The sequence below is a fragment of the Vigna radiata genome, chromosome 1 (genome assembly GCF_000741045.1).
Source record: "Vigna radiata var. radiata cultivar VC1973A chromosome 1, Vradiata_ver6, whole genome shotgun sequence".
NCBI classification, from domain to species: domain Eukaryota; kingdom Viridiplantae; phylum Streptophyta; class Magnoliopsida; order Fabales; family Fabaceae; genus Vigna; species Vigna radiata.
Genome location: NC_028351.1, coordinates 2,577,208 through 2,598,470, shown reverse-complemented (window position 1 = coordinate 2,598,470; position 21,263 = coordinate 2,577,208). Strand labels below are relative to the sequence as shown.

General features: G+C 32.6%; 3 protein-coding genes across 5 annotated transcripts; 1 reads left to right on the top strand and 2 right to left on the bottom strand.

The window, feature by feature from the left end:
- The first annotated feature begins 3,091 nt into the window (after nt 1-3,091).
- On the top strand, nt 3,092-7,142 carry LOC106766424 (auxin efflux carrier component 8). The gene is made up of 6 exons (XM_014651157.2): nt 3,092-3,611; nt 4,328-4,502; nt 4,779-4,864; nt 4,979-5,136; nt 5,314-5,390; nt 5,469-7,142. Exons 1-6 carry the CDS (start codon nt 3,092-3,094, stop codon nt 5,539-5,541), a joined length of 1,089 nt encoding a protein of 362 aa, XP_014506643.1. The 3' UTR covers nt 5,542-7,142.
- Nucleotides 3,444-10,339, bottom strand: LOC106773336. 2 transcript variants are annotated; one of them, XR_002668100.1, is made up of 2 exons: nt 8,111-10,339; nt 3,444-3,581 (listed from the first exon to the last, which is right to left on the bottom strand). XR_002668100.1 is itself a non-coding variant. In XM_014660038.2 (1 exon), exon 1 carries the CDS (start codon nt 10,241-10,243, stop codon nt 8,198-8,200), a length of 2,046 nt encoding a protein of 681 aa, XP_014515524.1. In that variant the 5' UTR covers nt 10,244-10,339; the 3' UTR covers nt 7,985-8,197. The 2 variants fall into 2 exon arrangements, 1 of the variants encoding a protein (XP_014515524.1); XM_014660038.2 differs by lacking the exon at nt 3,444-3,581 and having other exon boundaries at nt 7,985-10,339.
- Nucleotides 10,340-11,006: 667 nt separating this feature from the next.
- LOC106765220 (uncharacterized WD repeat-containing protein alr3466) lies at nt 11,007-19,430 on the bottom strand. 2 transcript variants are annotated; one of them, XM_014649763.2, is made up of 8 exons: nt 19,134-19,430; nt 18,869-19,052; nt 15,124-15,224; nt 14,107-14,218; nt 13,387-13,604; nt 12,876-12,918; nt 11,759-12,021; nt 11,007-11,575 (listed from the first exon to the last, which is right to left on the bottom strand). In XM_014649763.2, the coding sequence occupies exons 1-8, from the start codon at nt 19,313-19,315 to the stop codon at nt 11,191-11,193; spliced, it is 1,488 nt and encodes a 495-aa protein (XP_014505249.1). In that variant the 5' UTR covers nt 19,316-19,430; the 3' UTR covers nt 11,007-11,190. The 2 variants fall into 2 exon arrangements, with proteins under 2 accessions (XP_014505249.1, XP_022637526.1); XM_022781805.1 differs by having other exon boundaries at nt 11,412-11,575; nt 11,698-12,021.
- Nucleotides 19,431-21,263: the final 1,833 nt, after the last annotated feature.

Genomic DNA, 21,263 nt, shown 5'->3' with positions numbered 1-21,263 from the left:
ATTTACTTACTTCTTTAACACAGAATCGCTAGAAAAATGGCTTTTAATTAATTAAATCGCTTTTAAAAGACTAAATATTTTAGCATTCATAATCTAAGTGGTAGGGTTATAGTCAAAAGCCTCTCATGCAGAATATAAAAAGCACAAGGGTATAAAATATGTTTTTCTAATTATTAAATTAGAAACATATGACTAATATTTTTTTTAAAATTAAATAATTATGAATATAATATAAAAATATAATAAAATATTTGTATGATAAAAATTTGAAATCCAGCAAAAGATCTTAAAATGATAAGACATTTAATAGTATAATAGTTGGTAAATTTTATAATAATTTAATTCAACACACATTTATAAATTTAGCTAAAATAAAAGTTAGTCATATGGAGAAAAGGAGTTTATATATAAACAAACCATTCTTCTTTATTCTTCTTTCAACACTACATATATATATATATATATATATATATATATATATATATATATATATATATATATCCATATTATGAGTTTGAATTTTTTATACTGTTTTTCTGACGAGTGTTTAAAATATACTGATAGATATATAATCTTAAGCATTGTCAAATACAAATATTTTCATTTTAACACATACATACATATAATACATATATATATATATATATATATATATATATATATATATATATATATATATATATATATATATATATATATACATATAATCTTAAGGATTCTCAAATACAAATTTTTCATTTTAACACATACATATATATATATATATATATACTATTCTTAGTATAAATATATGCATATAATAGTACTTAAGTTGACTATCATGATGTACTCTTTTTCTTTGTTTTGAGACTCTATTTTGCAATTTAAAACTGAAAAGGTGTTAAATGAAATAGTTTATAAGCAAAATAAAACTTTATTGGAAACATTAAAGCCTGCAAATGTGGATTAATGGTGAAGTTGTGATTTGTGTGGCTCATAAGCATTCTGATATGAACTTTGTGTGGACAATAAGTTTTCTTTCCTCTGAGGATTTATGCCCTCAGACAAATCTGCAATGCTGCAACATTGAAGAATGATACATGAAAAAAAAAAAAAAAAAAAAAAAAAAACTTGTTGGTATATTGTTAAAATGATGCATGACCATTGGCAACATTTTAGCAAAAAGGGTATTCTGATATACTGATAGTTTCTCCATTGTTGTTCATTATCTGTGATATCATTCTATGGAAAGTGATGAACTGTTACAGAAAAACCTTTGATGGATAGAGAAGTAAAGAAAGAGATGATGGCTCTTTTTGTGGCGAAACAAAAGCTCATTCTGAAAAGCAAATTGCCTGCTGGAACACATATTCTTGCACTTTTCATCAAAATTGGGAAATTATTCTTCTTCACATTGTTCTGAACCAACTCTTTCTTTCATTACTTCACTCACAATTCACTTCTTTATTCTTCTCTGCATTCAAAACTTTCTTTATATGGAAGATAAATGGAAAACATGGCACATGAATATTTTGAGTAAGTAGTCTACACATTGTCATTCAATCGTAAATTGTTAAGATATCACAAATTTGTCAACTTTTATCATAATTGTTTGAAGAGTTATATCAATAATATTGACAAAAATATAATCATTAAACTTGAAAACTTTGAAAAAAGAATTTGCACCTTCATTTATTTTATATCCTATATTGACCAACTTACTTTTTTTCATGTCATTTCAGTATTAACAATTTAAAAATTCACAATTTAATCTAATTAAATTCATTTTCATTCAGTTAAACCTTAGTGTTTTCATTCAAGATATCATTAAAAAGCTATTTAAACATTTAAAATATGACAAAGAAGAGGAACATTAGTAAGGATTAGATCAAAATTACATATTTTCTTATCTAAAAATAAGAAGACTATACTAAAAATTAGTAAGTATTAGATCAAAATTACATATTTTCTTATCTAAAAATAAGAAGACTATACTATAACAGAAAAAGGGGTACAATGAATCTGGTAAAATCATTTATCATTGAATAAGGACTAAAACTTTTTATATAATTTTTTGGAAGAAAGAAAGAACAAAATTAAGGCATTAGGATTTTGCAATCAATCTAACTAGGATTTATGAACTTTGGGTGAGCATGGAATTGTAAATCTTTACAAATTTGTAAGCCACCTTTGCAAAAAGAATCAATGAATCCAAAGACATGTCAAGATCAAAATCAGAATCTATCTTCTTTAGCTCGTGTGAACATAAATGCCCTCACTTTTATTTATTGATTATTATTCTTTTTCATTGCATTATTACAAAATCATTATATCCCCAAAAAAATCAATTAGATTCTCTATACAGCAGGGTTAAACACAGATTTCTGCAGCATAAAATATATGCAACAATCAATTTGTTAATTACAAATTCAAAAAATTAATTCCAATTTGAAGAAATACTATAAAAGAATTCGTTTAACACAGAACATCATACCAAGGATGTCTATTGCAAAACGAGGAGAGACATGTACAAAAGGAAATTAATTATTCCACTATGGAAAATGTTGACTAAAATCTATATTACAGAATCTAGCAGAGCCGACTTAAAGATGAAAACTTCAGCAGTTTATATTGTCGTAGAATCTATACTATAAGAAGATGAAATTTTGTGACAAAACTGTCAAAATTAGTGACAAAAACTAACAGAAAAAACAATTTGGTCAAACAGAGAGACACTGTAAAAGATGAAAGTGGAAGTTTTTAAGCTGAAGGACTGAAAAGGATGATGGAACCAAGATTGTATTTTACTGCTGCAAAAATGAATAATAGATGAATTGACATAAATGAAATGAGTGTATAAGAAAAGGGTTATATATTTGGTTGAGAAAAGCATGAGGGCATGGGGAGAAGAATAGAGAGAGAATAGAGAAAAGGGTGATAGGTCACTGTGAAGAAGCATCTTGTAAAATAGATTATTCTATGCTACTCCTAGTGAGATTATTCTATCCTAGTAATTGAAAAAACAGCAAAGTAGCCTAAAAAGCATGTAGGATAGCATATTATAAGCTGTAGATCATGTCCTAAATCTTTCAACAGTTGTTAGTTAGGCATCATGATTTCCTTAGCAGATGTCTACCATGTTGTCACTGCCACTGTCCCATTATATGTGACCATGGTTCTAGCCTACATCTCAGTCAAGTGGTGGAAGCTCTTCACCCCAGAACAATGTTCAGGCATAAACAAATTTGTGGCCAATTTCTCAGTCCCTATTCTGTCATTCCAAGTCATTTCATCCAACAACATTTACAAAATGAGCCTCAAACTGGTTTATGCAGACTGTGTTCAGAAATTGCTTGCATTCCTGATCTTCACAGCAATCATTAAGATCAAGGGCAGAGGTGGTCTGAAGTGGATCATAACTGGTCTCTCACTCTCAACACTTCCCAACACTTTGATCCTTGGAATTCCTCTCATGAAGGCCATGTACAGGGATGAAGCTTCTCTTCTCCTGCCACAGGTTATTTTCCTCCAGAGCATGGTCTGGTATAATCTCTTGTTGTTTCTTCATGAGTTGGATGCTGCAATTCCTGCAAGGACCATGCCTGTTGTTGCACCACCATCACAAGACTCAGGTGAACATTTAGATTTTCTAAGAGTGGAATACAAAAAGGGATGAGAAAAATGAACAGTTTCTTGAACAAATGTATATAGCTCCCGTTAAATTCTTCATTTTTTTTTCTCCTTCCAATTTTCCTGCATGTATTTATAAATTCTTCATTGTTTAATCACTTGATGTCTTATATTATATACAGGTTTTTATAAATTATTCTTTTTCAGTCAACTGAAGTAATCTATGACAATCTAAGTGGGGCCTGAACCTATTTTCAATTTCTCTTCTTTTTTTTTCTATTCTTTTCTTTCTTTCTCTCCTCAATCAGATTCCATTTGAATACCTATTCCTCTAAAATGTAATTAAATGTTGACAAACTATCATACTTTCAATGCATCAAATTAGTTAGACTGAGTTCTGTCATTGAAGTGTCTGAGCTTCATGTTAATAGTGTTGTCTTCATATTTGACATTCACCTTAATACGCTAATAATTTATAACTGCATTTTAACTCTTTGGACAAGAGTGTTTTTGTTACAAAGAAAATCTTTCATCTTTGCAATTTGTGGCTAAAGGTGTTTATTATCTTGAAAGACAAATAATGCACCATAGAGTGATTATATGGAACAAAATTTAGACACAAGCTTTGCTGTAAAAAGCATTATCTTGGTTTTAGTACTCTGCTTTTGAAAATGGGTTTATTTATGTATGTTGTTCCATTCTTGGTTTCTGCATGAAGGAGAATCTGATACTTCTCAGGAGATACAATCAAAAGAAGAAGAAGAAGAAGAACATAGAACACAGAGCAAAACGAGGATGCTGATCATTCTTATGAAAGTGGGGAATAAATTAATCATTAATCCTAATACCTATGCAACTTTCATAGGTCTTATTTGGGCAAGCATACATTTCAGGTAAGCACACTAAGAAGTCAAATTCATATTGCTAAAATAGAAATCATTAAGACTAAATAATTAACAATGTAAATTTCTTACATTTTCATCCATTCAGAAATTTTCATGGTAAATTTGTTCCTTTTTACAATAAATATCTTGAAAGTAGTATGAATAATGGTTTCTGATTGGTAGACAATATTCCAATATTATACTGATAATGCATAGAAAACAAACTGTTTTATAATTGCATACAATTAAGGAAGAACTAATGATGATTACACAAATATATTGCAGGTGGGGAGTGGATATGCCAGATGTTGTTAACCAGTCAATAGAAATATTGGCAAGTGGAGGTCTAGGCATGGCAACTTTCAGCTTAGGTAAGAGAAATTAGATCAACGGATTCCTGTTATGAACTGATGAAATAACAAATCAAGAGTTGGATAATGACTTCAGAAGCCTTGTTCCTCATTCTTTGAATGAAATTTCAACAGGTCTATTTATGGCATCAAACAACAGAATCATAGCATGTGGGCCAAGGATGACAATGGTGGCAATGGGCCTGAAATTTCTTGTTGGGCCTGCTATAATGGCTGTAGCCTCCATTGTGATTGGATTAAGAGATAGAATGCTCAAAGTGGCAATCATTCAGGTGATCTTACTTTCTTTTCTGTACTCTTTATCAGAGAAAATTTTATAATGGTACTTAAACTCCTTTGACAGTGAATACTACCAATTAAGTTGAATAGTCTTCTCTTATTTTCATAAAAGAAATGTAAAGTTAAGAAAATAAAAATAATCACTAATATGAAATGTTTTGTATGTGCAGGCAGCTCTACCCCAAGGAATTGTTCCTTTTGTTTTTGCTAGAGAGTATAATGTCCATCCAGGAATTTTAAGCACAGGGTCAGTAAAACTTCTTAGCATATTTCTTTGACAACCTTTGCATATATATGACAACAACTGTTGCTGTTTTGGTCACAGGGTCTTGCTAGGAATGCTCATGGCCTTGCCTGTGGCATTGACCTACTATGTCCTCTTGTCACTCTGCTTCTGATACACTATGTCAAGTATATATATATATTATATACCAGAAACAATGACAGAAGAGTTTGCATTGGTGTAAAACCAACAGTTTAAACATAGTTGTATATTGTCAGTATTGATTCATATATAGTTAGAGAGAGAATAAAAACAAGATATCTTTATCACAAATTGCATGAGTAGAGAAAAAAAAAATATATATTTTGCATCAGTTGGTTCAACAAAGAAATAAAGCATGATTGTGCTTTCATCATCTTAAAAATTCAAATACCAAGAAATTAGATATACTGTAATTAAGGTTTTGAAGTATCTAAAAATGATGAAGTGACTTGTCCAGAACGTTTGAAGTAGACTTAGGATTATTCTTTTGATGGATTGAAGTCTAGGTTCGGTTGAAATTAAGTGACACTAAAGTGTGACTGAGATGGCTGTAAGAAGCACTGTGACGCTCAAGAATACTAGAATTATGAAGCTAAGTGATGATGTATGCTACATTGACTTGACGATATACATAAAAGTCAGAAATTAATTGAATTTCCTAATATGCGCCTTAGGTTTTATGTGAATGATATATTTTTTTAATCCAAGCATGATTCACTGTTTATCGATGTTAGTTTTCTTGAAAGGGTTGTTGACTAGGTGTTAATCTTTGTCAATATTTGTAATGTGATTTTCTGCTATCCTAATATTGGCGTAGTGGCTATATGGATTGGGCTCTTTTCGCAACGTGTCCGAAGAACATAAAATAAATAACTTTAAACAATACAAGCTGTATGTTTTAGGAATCAAATTCTGCAATTACTCAATACATAATACGTGTGAACAGTGACGAGAAAAAGCTGAAGGCGAATTTTTTTACAAAATCTTAATGGAATAAAATCCAAAGTTGGAAATTTGGAATGAAAATGTCCTATAGTTTGGAGGTGCGATGAAGATGTGCAGGTAAACACAAGTATAGAGCTATCTACCTTTCTACCTTCTCTAAATTATTTATGATTTCGCTTGCTATTGGTAAATTTAAGTGGGACTAGTGTTATATGAAACACTACGAAGAGAAGTTTAAAATAAATTTATTGTAAATTTTCCAATTGTATTCAACTTCTGAAAATAGTAAGAAAGAATATTAAAAGACAACAATCAATCTTACATTTAAATTTCATTAACTTTTAAAATTTGTGCCAAATATACGGGTTATAAAAACCAGAAAAACATGGAAACAGTTCTTCTCATTTTCTTCAAGCGTTCTGTTGAGGTAACAATTTTGTTTTAAAAATATGCTCATAAGACAGGCACTTCCAAATATATTTTGGAGACAAACAAAATTTAAAATAAATAAAAAATTTAAACAGCAAATACACAAGGCGTGCTACACTTTCACACAATTTTCCCTTATTGGAACAAATGCAATGAGCCATTCATATATTTAAGAAAGATAAATAAAATCACTGTTCCCATTGCGTCAAAGCTTGCGGCCTGACCAAGTTGGACCAATCCTCAACTTGATCAGTAATTTTTTGTATTTATGACATTTAATAACTTCGATATGATAAATGCAATATAAACAACACCTATATAAAATATGAAAAACTTTGTTCTCTTAGTAGTAACTTCCTTTTGTACAATGTCCGGATTTTATAACTTTTATAAAAACATATTTTTCCACCAGTTTGTTATTCAGTTATTATGAGAAGTTAGGAATGTGATAAACAATTTATATATGAATGACACTAAACTAAATCATCTGTACATTTCTAAAATTTACAAGTCATAATAACTCACAAGTACCGTGCACCATGTGCATAAATTCAAAATAGAAGCAGTTAGGTTCATCAAAACACTGATCAAATGAAATGGATCACTCCTCAATTCTACACTGACAACAAAATTCAATCTATTAATCCAAAGTTAAGAACCAAACATCAAGTACGAATTTTGAATGTGTGAAATTCAGGTAATCATTCATTAGATCACTGATATACACGGTACTTTCTAAGCAACAGCTAGCCAAAATTCTTACCACTAACACATCAGGAACAATATAAATTTCTCCAGAATATGCAACATCAATTAACACTTGACAACTTGAAAGCAAAAGACCTGTTGCAAGCAAGAGGGTGATCAACTGCTGCATGGACAGTATTTGGGGTACTGTGGTCAGATGGTTGTTAACACTAGTCTAGCATGAACCAAGGAACTTAAAACCATGAGATTATAATTGATGCAGTTTTACTTCAAGAAGTAAAGGGTTTTTCTTTTATGTACCTTGTTACGAACCACAAAAGGCTGGGTTTCACTGGCTCTGTCTTAGATAGATATCCTCGTCATTTTTTTTTTTCTGTCTCCTATTTCTCTTAAATTCGGTAGATTTAATTCTAGGATGTCTAATCTACTTATGTTCTGTTAATACCCATATCAGTGATATGCTATATAGCAATGATCAACTAGTGTCACAGTACTGAAAAGGCAAAGGGAAGATAAACCCAAGAAAACAATACCGATCACAGCACGAAAAAAGTTGGAAAACGTATGGTTGAACTGGAGTAAATAGTTTAAGAATCTAAATACTTAACCCATCAGCATACCTCTCTTGTACAATGAATACATGTTCTGTTTTTTGTGTTTTCTTAAAATCATACAAACTTCCGTTCTGTCCTCCTCTAGCAAGAGCATCAAAATTGCTTCCTTTTGTTCCTGAAAAGTTTGTCCCGTCTTGCATAAACATAGGAGAGAGCAAGGAAAGCGGACGCAGAAACTGACACGGAACCCCAGGGAAAGGGAGGATCGTCGAAGCACTCAAGGGAGGCCTCTATTTCCTGCGAGGCGTGATAGACGATGGAATGAATGGCATACAGATCATGATCAGAAGACCTCAAGTAAAACAGAGCCTTCTCAAAATCCAAATGCGACATCGCAGAAACAGCCTTGTTCAGCTTGTACTTGAAAAAGTTCCACCTCTGGACAAACTCCACATGCTGCTTCTGCTTCAGCAGATTCTTTGCCCCACCATGAGTCTCGACGCTCTGAAGAACATCAATCGCACTGGTTATGCTGTAATTCAGCGACGTCAACAGAACATTCCTCCTAGCAGCATCCTTCTGCACAAAGGACAAACTCAACATCTCAGAAAATGGTCCAAATGGCGTCTGCCCCATACTCCATGTATAATCCACCAAAGTCTCATTATGCTGGGGGCTCCAATTCAAATGCGTCGGCGACACCCCCCACATGCTCTGCAGAATCGACCCAACAATCGGGCGCTCAAGCTCCCTGGTCTGCGTGAACACATGCCTTCCATTGCAACTATAATCACTCACAGTCTGCGTGTTCTTCGTCCTAACTGCAATCACCATGTCCTTAAACGCCACCGACTGATGATACCGGTCGAGCAACAACAACGAAGTGTAATCCAAGTCAAAAACATACACAGGCACAACCCTACCAAAATCCTCCTCCGGAACGCCAGCCAGCTTCCTCAACTCATCACCAGAATCTAACAAAATCTGGTGCAACCGTTTCGAATCCAAATACTCACTCACAATCAAAGTATAATTATCAAACAAAAACCTAGAGGTATACGAATTAATCGACCTCGCAATAGCAAACGAGCAAATCGAACACTCTGAAAACCTAATTCCATAATTCTTAAAACTCAACCTCTGATCTCCTAACAACAATCCATTATTACTGTTATCAGTCTCAAACCTAAGGCTCTTCTCGATCAATTTCCAATCGAGGCCGGAGCTACCCGTGCTATCGAAATCGCTATGGATGTGGATGAACTGGACGGTGAGGGAATTCTCGAACGGAACAGGTATCCGGAGGGAGGGAGCGAGGAAGACATTGTAGGCGCTCCAGATGAGGGAGGCGAGGTCAGCGGCGAAGGCCTTGCTTGATTTGGGACGGCCGTGGACGGCGGCGAGGGGGTGAAACTCGCCGCGGGGGATGACGCCATCACCGGAGATTGCGGGGCCGTAGTCAACCGGACCGGCGCGGAGGTCGATCCAGAAGTAGCGATCTCCGGAGGTGAAGAAGGTGCCGGAGCATTTGGTGAAGGCGGGGGAGGATTCTCCGGGGGAGTAGGTGTAGGCGTAGGGTTTGGGATCAGATAGGGGAGGGAGGTTGAGGAGGTAGAGGTGGACGTGGTTAGGGTTGGGGTTGGGGTTTTGCTTGCGGAAGTGGTCTTGGATTATGTCGTCGACGGTGGAGTGGGGAATGGTGAGGAGAGGGGAACGGAGAGAGGAAGGGGTAGAGCGAATGCTTGAGGTTAGGGTTTGGGTGAGGAGAGAGGAGAGGGAGGAGAGGGATCGGGAGGGGGTTATGTCGAGGTGGAGGGTGTGGGAGAGGAAGAGGGAGTGGGAGAGGGGGTGGGAGTCGAAGGGGGTGATGACTTGGAAGGCGGTGGGGGCGGCGGCGGAGAGGAAGTCGGAGAGGAGGGAGTGGGCGTCGGGGGGGAAGTCGCCGAGGAGGTGGAGAGTGAGGGAGATGGGGAGGGAGAGGGAGAGGAGGGAGGAGGGGGAGATGTCGGAGAGGAGGGATAGAGGGCCTTTTATGGAGGAAGGAAGGGAGAGGAAGGAGTCGTTCGAAGCATGAGGGTCGCTGCGGGATTGCTGGCTGAGGAAAGAGTCTAGGCCGATGATTGGTGCGGCGGAGGACGCAGTCGCCAGAACCACCACCACGCACAGCGCCCAGAGGCCGACGGCGGAGGAGGGCCACATGGTACCGTGGAGGACGGCTGAGTCAGAAGTGTGGACTTTCACTGCTCCATTTTGGGAGCGACTGGGAAGAATGACTGAAGGTAGTAGTCTGATGGAGAGACAGAATTTAGTATTAATTGAATTTCTTATTAGTTTTTTTCTGGTTTAGAAAATATACTTTTTTTTTTTAATAATTGGACTTGTGTGTTTTTAATTCTCTAAAATGTTTTAAAATTACTTTTTAAGGTGATGGGAAGAAGAGATTCCATTTGAAAAGTGTTGCCATTTAATCACATTTTTTTTATTCATACAATTTGAAGACTAAACTTTATTTTTGGAGTATGAATGTTAGATTTTAAAACTAATTAACCATTTGTGTGAATTACTTCAGTTTTTTTTCTCATGTTAATCTAGTTTGCGAAATAAAAAAAAGTAATTCCCTGGTCGAAATTCAACAAACTACACTTAACATACATGGTGTAATTCACCGGTTTGGCCAATTTGACTTTGCATTTTGAATTTTTATATTTCTCTTATCTTGAACCATGACAGAAGACATGGAGTGTACTCACAACTATAATCTAATAATGAAAAACACAAATAATTCCAAATAATATTTATTTATGCCATTATCCGTAGCTTTCTCACATTTGAAATGGATAACCATGCTTAACTCATAAGTTTATATTTTCAAAGAGGATTTGTTTGGATTGCAAAAAAAATAGTTACCATAAACAGAACTGGCATCCTTAGAAAATGTCCATGTCGAGTCTAATTGGAATTAGATATAGTCATATCCATATAAGAAGTTGGTCACATACCAAACAACCAAATGCGATGATACCATTCCGAGTTCAATCTGAATTCCTACTAAAGAAAGACATAATACTAAGATACTGTGTAAAACTTTCTATCCAAACTAAAAAAAAAATTAAATTCATCTATATAATTTTGGGAGCCACCAAGATTCAGTCATCATCAGATATAGAGTCCCAAAATTTTGATGTCAGTTCGTTTTCTTGTTTTGCAACAGGATTGGTAGCACTGTTGAAGTCCCTGAAACACACAACAGCATAATCTTCAAAAGAGGTAGCAGTAGTAATTCTACACCCATCTACGGCCATGGCATCACAGCCAGATCCGGCAACATCATTTGAAGAGCAAAGCAAGGAATTTGTTTGTACACCCGTGTCCACATCCCATACATTCACGTTAGCATTTTTAGGCCCCGCAGTAACTATTTTGTATGAATCCATGTACAGTAAAGTTACTGGTCCACAATGTCCATCCAACTCAGCTATAGGCTCTGGCTTTAATGATTGTTGATTTCTCCTAATATCCCAGAGCATTGCCCTGCAGCATTGAAGTTGTGGTCAGTGCCGTCCATTGGAAAATACTACCAACTAAAACATAACATGATGTTTCACCATGATCTTCACAGACTACAAACAACTAAAGAGATAAGAGTTATTCACTAATTTTGATGATCGGCAACAACAGCAAAGTTTCTTCTCCCGAAATAGTAACTGATCATACCTGCCATCACCACCTGTGCATATTAAATATTTTGAAGGAACCGCATCAAATGAACACAAATTTGGTTGATGTATAGCTGCGGTGACAACTTTCTGCATTGTCCTTAAATCAATTGCAGTGACAGAGGAACCAGCCGCCACATATAATAGTGATTCATGGCATTTCATGTTTACAGGCGTACCAGGAACAGAAGTCATGCCCACACAAAAGGAGGCACGAACAGCAGCAGATGATGTAGCAGTAGCAGTATCCCATACCCTCACCTATTAAGATTTAAAAGCTCCAATATTGTAAAAGAATAGCCAAATTTCAAAAATATTATTAAGGTTTTATTTTGATTCACTAAACAATATTTACCACTACCACTGAACCATACAGTGTGATCTATTTTAAAAACTGTCAACTTCAAAAGAAATCTGAAAACATGGATTATAGGTTTAAAACCTAAGCTTAGTTACTATAACAATGCGCCACTTTTTCTCTAACTGCTACAGTAAACTAAACAATAAAATCACCCATTGCAAACCAGATTTAAACTCAAATTGCCAACAGACATCATATTTTTTAACAACTTAAAAAAAGCATAAAGCAAGGTTGGATAAACATAGCGGTTTCTTCGCACTGTTTGAGCAGAAAGAAAAAAGGTTTTTGGAATATAAGGTTTAACTTTCCAAGGGAATGAATTTGATATACTAGCAATCAAATAGCATTTGAATAAAAAGTCTCCACTATTTTGTCTTTGCGGTTTTTTCCCTTTCATAAGCCAGTATCTTACATACTAGACAGAGAAAATGTTCAACTAGTTCAAACAGGAGGTACTTATCACACCTTAGGAAGAAAACACCCAAGATCTTGGTTAGCTTGATTACTTATAATGTTAAAAAAACTATTTTAAGTTATGTATTTCAGGTAAGCTTTTTCCAATTAAGTTTTTAAAGCAGATACCATTGTATCCATACATGTTGACTGTTATCATATTCACTTTTGATAAATTTATGACACAATTTGCATGCTATGTTTATCCTTTAGGAAACCAAGGTAATTAACAAAGAGTTAATGAAATCAATACACAAGTAAATTAACATGACAACGTAAAAGACAGGAATATAAGGATTACCTTAGAATCTCTTGAGATGGTCGCCAAAAGTGAAGTTTTGTGCCTGAAAAACGAGGGCATGAAGGATCTATCATTGTAGCTGAAGATGACTAATATGAACACCTTTACACAGTTGAATTTCATCACTACAAGTTAATCAGGCAGAACATACAGGTGAAAATTATAAGAATCCTCAGTATTCAACTTAAACCAACCATGCATCTCTAAATTAAAGTATATTATTTTACAGGGTGAGACATAAATAAACAAAAAGTAAATCCAAATGAATTTCTGTACAATAATCCTCCCCTGGGTATAATAAGTACAATTCCTTGAACATGATACATATCAATTATATAAAAAATTAAGTTCTAAGCAAATAAAAATAAAATGCATAAAAATAGACATGACATGTTAGTGGAATACTGTGATTAACTTACCAACATTGGACCCCCATAGTTCACTACCCTAACACAAAACCAAAGAAAGAAAAGCATAGTAACAGTGAAAACCAAAATATATCAACTCGTACCCAGCAATGGACATTATATTTACAGGTTTTTCGTGCCCATAAAGTGTGGCCTTCAAAGCACGTTGTCCTCGTCCACCACTCGAGCTAAGAGACCATAGTCGAACAGTACCATCTTCTCCTCCACTTGCTAAAACTTTGCTGCAATCCTCACCCAATAATTTATTTGACAGTGACAAAACAGGACCGTTGTGGCCTCTAAAGCACCTCAAGCTTGAACCCTACACAAAGGAAAAGATGAAAAACACTGTAAAAATAGACATGATAAAAAGAATAAGAATAACTTTCCTTGATAGTGTCAACGTTCATCTTGCTAAAGTAAATGCAAGAAAATTTTGACAAAAAGAAAAATGTTTCTTGGTGCAAGCATAAGTGATCAAATTGTGGTACTTTGTTCATCGATAGAACCCAGTACATACCAGAAATACAACACAAGGGACAGAAAATTGAATTGTAATCCAAAACAACTTCAAGTATTTGTTTATATATATTTTACTTTTGATCGCACAGATACACGTAAAGATGGATATACATACTTACCACGGATATCATCATTCAACTTCTTTATCAAGTATTATTAGGGAAAATTATTATATTTCCATCCTTTCATTTCTCATTCTCCTTTCCTAATGGGAACACCCCAAGCATATGGAATAATAGGAATCACAATGTTGACTTGTCACACATTTGGGGTTCTCAAGAATGTCGTAAATTACGTGATACCTTCCACCACAGGCGAATGGAGTGATCGCAGCTGGAGGTAACTAAAACACTTTGCTCCTCCCCTAGTGTTTTGCCTCGAAATAATGAAGTCACTTCATTAAGGGGAAACAACCTGCAGTTTGATTATTTTAATTCAGCTTATGCCAATTCACCCCAAATTCCACCGAAATTTAGTTTCTAGAAGGGAAAAATATCTAACTTGGAAAATCAAATAACAGATAATAATTCTAGGAATATCGTTACTAACCAACAAACTATTCAAATTATTTTATGAAGCAAGTACAGCTAATTTACTAACAACTACAGTCATATCTCACTAGGTGTCAGCTAAATGAATAGTGAGTTATGTAGAAGACCATAATCAAAGGATACTATTCACAGTGAGATACCACTCACCAATTTCCTCCAATGCCCAACCCACAATATACTCTCTTCACAGGTGATCTCAGTTCCCTTATATGCACATGTCCAAATCACCTTTTCTGATTTTATCATGTTTCCCACAATCTCTGTCATCTTTTATAAGCTGAAGAGCATCAAGTGATTCATGCAGTCGACCTAACCTTGTGGGACTACTTGGTCCTCCCATAAAACCCAACTCCCTATCAATTCTCGACAATATTTCCCTTCACACTTAATCATATATCTTTCCTAAAACTAAATATAAGTTTCTTTTTATGCTTCAGTAACTACCCATCACCTTCATTAGAAAATAAAAAACTTTTGTTGTAGACTTTCCAGGCATAAAACCAGATTGGTTCTTAAAAATCCTAGTCTCTCTCTTATTCTAGACTCCAAAAAATAAGCTAATTCACCAAAAGTTATAAAGAAAAGAAAAAGAATTGAACCACAAGCATGTATATGACAGTATGTATGGCATCGAATTAAAAAGAATGAAAGTGAGAACGTAATTTACAAGGAAATGGACCTGCTGTCATGGTAGAAATTAATTTAAACATGTAATGAGCCTAATACAAAAACTACAAAGGTAACAGCAACAAAGGTTACCTAATTTACCTCATACAAGTGATTCTTGCTTTGTGATCACTTAAGGTGTGGAAAAAATCTGTTGTTCGTTTCAGATAGCCATCCAAATCCATCATTTTCACAAGTGAACCCTGCTCGCCATACCACACCGGACAAATCAGCAAAGAGCAAAATTGTGAAGAAGCAAACTTCAGAAAATGCTCAATTCTTGAACTACTACTACACATTCACTCCGAAATATCTAAGCACAATTTGAGGTAAGTTTTCACATGTATTCCACATTAAGGAACCAATTTGGTACAAAGAAATTAACAGAGTACTCTGTGTAGCTTGCGCTTTGGATAGACAAAACCAATAAACTTTATTTCACTAACTTACGTTTAGAATATAAAAACATCCAAAAATTAATCACTTTACTTCAAAACCAATTTAAAGCAAAATCAATCTCTTGACATCAAATTTAGTTACTCATTTGGTCAATATACCTACACAATCTTTGTGTTTTAATCCTTAAACCTAGAAACTATTCATTTAAGTCTCTGCATGTACACTATTTTTGTTGGTGATCCATGAAATCTGAAGTTTTTCATGATGTGAAGTTTTTTGACGATGTTCTCACCCCAAGTATTCATAAGGATTTCTAAAAATAGTTATTAGGGTAGTTTAATATTTGTAAAGTTTGAAATATCTCCCTAAATGTTTCCAAGAAGACAAAATATTTTCATAAACAAAATAATCGATTAGGTTTACTACATAATCAACTGTGATAAGTCAGGACTTGCGTTTTTAATCTGATAATAAAATAATCGATTAGGATAAAATATAGTTATATTTGAGCTAAAAAAAAATTCTTATAAATAATTTATTAGGTTCAATTAAAAGTGTCATTTTAGCTCCTAGCCCATGGACTGACCTAATCCCTTCTAGAATCAAGCCTTATTTTAAAAAAGGCCCCGGCACCAATGCCACACATAAAGTGGGTTGGAACAAGGGTGGAGTTAGTCCCCAAAATTAAATTAGTTCATTTTCAATGTTTTTTCAATTATTTCTTTCATTTGCTTTGCAATCTCTGCCCAACCGAAACATCTTTCTGCAAGGTTGAATACTAAAGAAAAATTGTAGTTTAAGAATTTTAGTAGTTTTTTATTAGGTAGTTTTGATATAAATTAGTGTAATGATTATTTTGCACGGATTTTGAAAAATGAAAGTTAATTTATATTTGCTTCTAATCTGTTATTCCTAAAGAATATATAAATATTAGTTTTATAAACGATACTCAAAATAAATTTTTAATTGTAATTATATTTTAGATACATAATTTCATTATTTTAGAAAGTAAAAAATATAATATATGTTGAGTTGTTTAAGCTTAAAAATAAGACAATTTTAAAAGGAAAAAATGTTCAAAATAAGTATTTTTTATAAAATCCAAAAATTATTTATATTTGAATACAATTGTAAAAATACATTTTCTTTTAATTTTTTCGTGTTGATAAACTATTTAAAAAAGATTATATATAAAAGTAAACTTTTAACTTATTTTTAATTTTTACATCTAAAATATAATAATTGCGTTTCAGTTTAAAAAGAAATGGATTTTTCTCAAAAGAATCCTTCATAAAAAAAATCAAATAAGTTATTTTTTTTATAAGATAAACATTTTTTATATCAAAATTGAATAAAATTACACACAATTTTATATATATATATATATATATATATATATATATATATAAAAAAAAAAAAAAAAAAACTAGATGTTAATACAAAGAAACGCGTGACTAGGGAATATCATTAAGTTATGACATCAATTACACCAATATCTTAATTTAAGCAGAAAATTTTTGAATATTATTAAGAATATATTATTAGGAATAAAATAATCTACCATGTTAAAAGAAAGTCATGGACTAATCCTAGAGTCATGGACTAATCCTAGTGACTTTATAAATATTTGATCTTCTGAGTTTTTTTAATAAAAGAATTTTTTGTTTCTGTGGGTTTGTTTTTGCCCCAGCGCTAAGAACAAGTCTTATAAGATGAGATAATTTAACAAATCCAGGTTCAATATAATCAACTTAATTTAAGTAAAACTGGAGATAATCAAATTTGCATTTAATTGATTAGATGAAGGGATAATTGATTATTACTAGCATTGCTTAGAACTTCATTCCGCAAATAATCAATCACATTAAGTAATAATCCATTAATATCTAGCTAAACTAGTTTCAGGTTTTGAAATGAACAATTTAATCGATTATATTTAAATATTAATCGATTATAATAGTATATTACAACAAAGTCTCTTTAAAAGAACTCCCTCTCTCAAATTGAAGATACAATTTTTCTTTTCCAGAGATTAGAAAGTGCAAAAGTGAGATATCTGAAAGTGTAATGCAGTAAAAATCAATTTTTATTTTCCCAAGATTCATCAAGGGAGAATGTTCAATATTATAGATTTTTCATTGTAAATCAATGACAATACAGGTGATATTTCTATTTACTTTTCTTGCATTTTGAATTCTTGCTGTAATATTGTAGGTAATTCATTGTGTCCATTACCTTGTAATTTTCTTTTCTCTCTTGAAGTATGTTTCAAGAGGAAGTTGTTTTGTTCTTGATCTAATTGCACAGGAAAATCTTGTAATTAGATATTTATCAAGAATTAGTAAAAAGTCCAGCTAAAGTTGCTTGGATTAATTTGAATGTTAATTTGAGAATAATCGAACCTGTATAAAAAAATTGTGATTCTTTGATATTTTCTTCTGTTTAAATTTTGTTTGCTCGGTTAAATTGTGATTCTTTGATACCATATATTTGGAGAAAAAGCATATCACTATCAGATTTATTAACAAATAGAATTGAGTCAAAGTTACCTCTGTTAAAACTATTTTGAATAAGAAAGTGACTAAGTCTGTCATACCACAATCCAGGTGCTTACTTCAATCCATATTGAGCCTTTGTTTAGCTTGTCAATGTGATTTGGATGACCAAAATCAGGTGACTGTTGTACAAAGACTTCTTCCTTAATAAAACCATTTAAGAAAAAACTCTTCATCCATTTGAAAAAGCTTAAAATCCATTAAGATGCTAGCTAGCAATATCCTTATAGTTTTTTTCATGACAGTTCCAGTGCCATCCAACTTATTTCGAAACACCGATTTAGTTCCAATAAGTTACTGGTTTTGGGGGACTAATTGTCAGATTTCATTTGTTTTAAATTGATTTAACTCTTCTTACGCCAAAAAAATAATACTCGTCATTTAAATTAAAGCATCTTCAACAGACATTTTGGTTGAGATATAAAAGTTAGTCTCTTGTCCTAATTGTCTTATGTGGATACTCTTTTTGAAACATCTCCTGGGACATTGTCCAAAGACAAATCTTTGGGAATTTTCCACTCTTTACTGCACTTTGTGAATTTGTATCAACATTCATCTTTGCCATTTGGACATATTGAGGCTCCTTAGTCAAATCAGCACCTTAAGAATTACGTATTTGACCCATCCCTAGAATTTTATCTCTTTTTTGTTTCCATAGATGAGATAGCCATTAAATTACGGAGAATTTTTACTAAATTTGGGATAAATTTAGGGTGTTATAGTATATTTCATTGCATTAAAAAACTTGAATGTTTTGATTAGTTCCTATAATTTTGGACAACAGAAAACTAAAAACGAATGACAAAGTTGTGCAAATATAAGAACCAAACCAGTAATTAAATTAAGCCTTGAATCAATTACGTTCAAAATCAATTTTGATAAAAAAAACCAACCTGTGAGAAGAAAAGACTATTTTCGCAGAGGAGCAAGTGGTTGCAAGGCTTAGCCCGCGCGCATAAATCGAGAAGGAAGGGGTCGAGAAACTTGAATTGTCGCAACGCAGCGTATCTGGCCAGATAGACCTCCCTCGCTCCGTTTCCACTCCAATGCAAAGGAAACTGCTGATGCCACTGCTCCCTGCGACATTCCGTTTCAACTCAGTAATTCAATAACAGAAAGCGAATTGAAATAATGAAATGTAAAAGAAGGCATTGTGACCTGAAGAAGCGTTGCCAGATGGAATCGGAATAGGCGAGGCGTTTGAGAGCAGGGGATGTCATCGCCAAATTGCAAACGTCTCGGAGGCTCAGGTATTTGGCGCAGTTAACCATGCAGTCCTCGTCCAGATCGGTTATCGTTGTTTTCGGCGGCGTCACCGGCGACCGCAGTGGCTCCGCCATTAAACTCTAGAACCTGAAAGTTGGGATAGAAGAGGAGAAAGTGAAACCGAACCTGAAGCGGTAAATGCTCACACCAATTACATTGGCATCACACCGTTAGCATTTCAATTTTCAATTTGCTAGGATTCGACAAGAAAATAGAGAAAAAAAATCAAAAAATTAATTAAACTAATTAAGATGTAGGGTTTTATTTTTTAATTGTACATTTATCAGTGCTCTCAAGTTCTTGAAGGATATTTTCCTTACAACTTTTTTTTAAATTATTAGTGATTAATTTATCCTAATTTTATCTTGAGAAAGAAATTTAAGAAAAAAAATAAACTATTCACATTTTTTTATTTTTAATTTAAGTTTAATGAAAGATTTTGATAGAATGTTTTATTTTGTTTTTAAGATCAGTTGCTTATTAAAATAAATTAAAAAAAAAGTTTAAACAACTCTAAGTAAAAAGCTTAGCTAGTTGTTTCTTTTTAAAAGATAGTTGGTATGTTTATGATGTAGTTGGAAATTAGCTTATAAGTTCTGAACACATAAATTAGAATATTGGACTTAGTAATTTAGATAATAAATGTAAAATGATAAAAAAAATATGATTATATAAATTTTATTATATAATTAAGATTTTTTTAGATAAAAATATAAATGCAACAAAAAAATATTTATCATTGAAATTTTAACCATGAAAAACAATATTTGAACTTTTGAATTACATAATGAATTTGTTTTATTTTATTTTTTTAGTATATAAATGATGCTTAACCACACCTTTTGCCCAAGGGAGTAACAAGTAGGACTAAAAAAAAACCTCGCCCGTATAAAACTGCTGTATTCTCATGGAAAAGTAAGTCAATAGTCGATATCTTCATTTAATTTTTAATTTTAGATTTTTAATTGCTTTTATATTAAAAAAATATTTTAATTAAAGTTTGTTATAATTAAATATCAGATCAAAAATAGAATAAAAGTAACTGTTTTTTATTATGTAAATGTTATTTAGATATTTTAAAATGTATTAGTATAACTCAAATTAAGTTGAACTCATATAAATATAAAAATAAATTGATTAAAATGAAACAAAAAGAAAAACAAGAAAAATAGAAAAAAAAGAGAGAAAAATATAATTAAATCAGGAAACACAAAACAAATAATTTGAAGGTAAGGGAAGTTAAAATAATTTAATTAATTTGAGTTTATTAAGAAATGTAAAAAGAATTAAATGATGTAGAGAATGAAATATTGTTGAATTAAATCCTAGATTAAATACCTAGCAATTAAAGGAATGTTGGTGTATAATTTTAATTTAAATAAAGAACCTTAATTTTTGTGATTAAATTGATTTGAAATGTAATTATTTTAGATTGACTAGTTATTTATTTTTGTTGTTTGTGTTTATTAATTTGTTATTTTTAATCTAATATTGAACTTATGCAAGAATAATTATATATTAAAAATATTAAAAACAACCATTGTTATGTTAAATTAAAAGTGGACAAATAAGTTATTAAAATTAAATTATTTTGGATGGATATAAATCTGAAAATCTTTAATGTAAAATCTTTAGCATCTTTATTAAAAGAATATCACTTAAACAGTAAAATTGCTATGTACACTACCTACGATTGTTATGGGCTTGTATCAAATGTGTTGCCCAAGACTAATGCTGAAAGCCCATAGAATCTGCATATTCTTACGGGCCAAACTCTTTTTTTTTTTTTTTTTCTCTTTCTCTAGTCTTATGTATATAGCATTCAACGTGTATTATTGTAATCTCCAATAGAAGATTAATGTTCTAAGATTTTACTCTCTTAACAAAAAGAATTTCAACATAATCAACGGCAGTGAATTGTAAGACTATAATTTAACAACAAACGATGAGATCCATATCATATGAAGTAGAGAGGAACCAAAAATTGATTAAGAGTGAAGAAGAATGAGAGAAATCTACATA

Bases quoted from the DNA above. Each gene is read 5' to 3' on its own strand.
- LOC106766424 (XM_014651157.2), top strand. From the start codon at position 3,092: ATGATTTCCTTAGCAGATGTCTACCATGTTGTCACTGCCACTGTCCCA. The intron at 4,503-4,778 runs GTAAGCACACTA...AATATATTGCAG, and splicing joins TGGGCAAGCATACATTTCAG to GTGGGGAGTGGATATGCCAG. The intron at 5,137-5,313 runs GTGATCTTACTT...TTGTATGTGCAG, and splicing joins TCAAAGTGGCAATCATTCAG to GCAGCTCTACCCCAAGGAAT.
- LOC106773336 (XM_014660038.2), bottom strand. From the start codon at position 10,243: ATGTGGCCCTCCTCCGCCGTCGGCCTCTGGGCGCTGTGCGTGGTGGTG.
- LOC106765220 (XM_014649763.2), bottom strand. From the start codon at position 19,315: ATGGCGGAGCCACTGCGGTCGCCGGTGACGCCGCCGAAAACAACGATA. The intron at 14,219-15,123 runs GTAAATTAGGTA...ATCAAACTGCAG, and splicing joins GCAAGAATCACTTGTATGAG to GTTGTTTCCCCTTAATGAAG. The intron at 13,605-14,106 runs GTATCACGTAAT...TCCTTTGTGTAG, and splicing joins CCATTCGCCTGTGGTGGAAG to GGTTCAAGCTTGAGGTGCTT.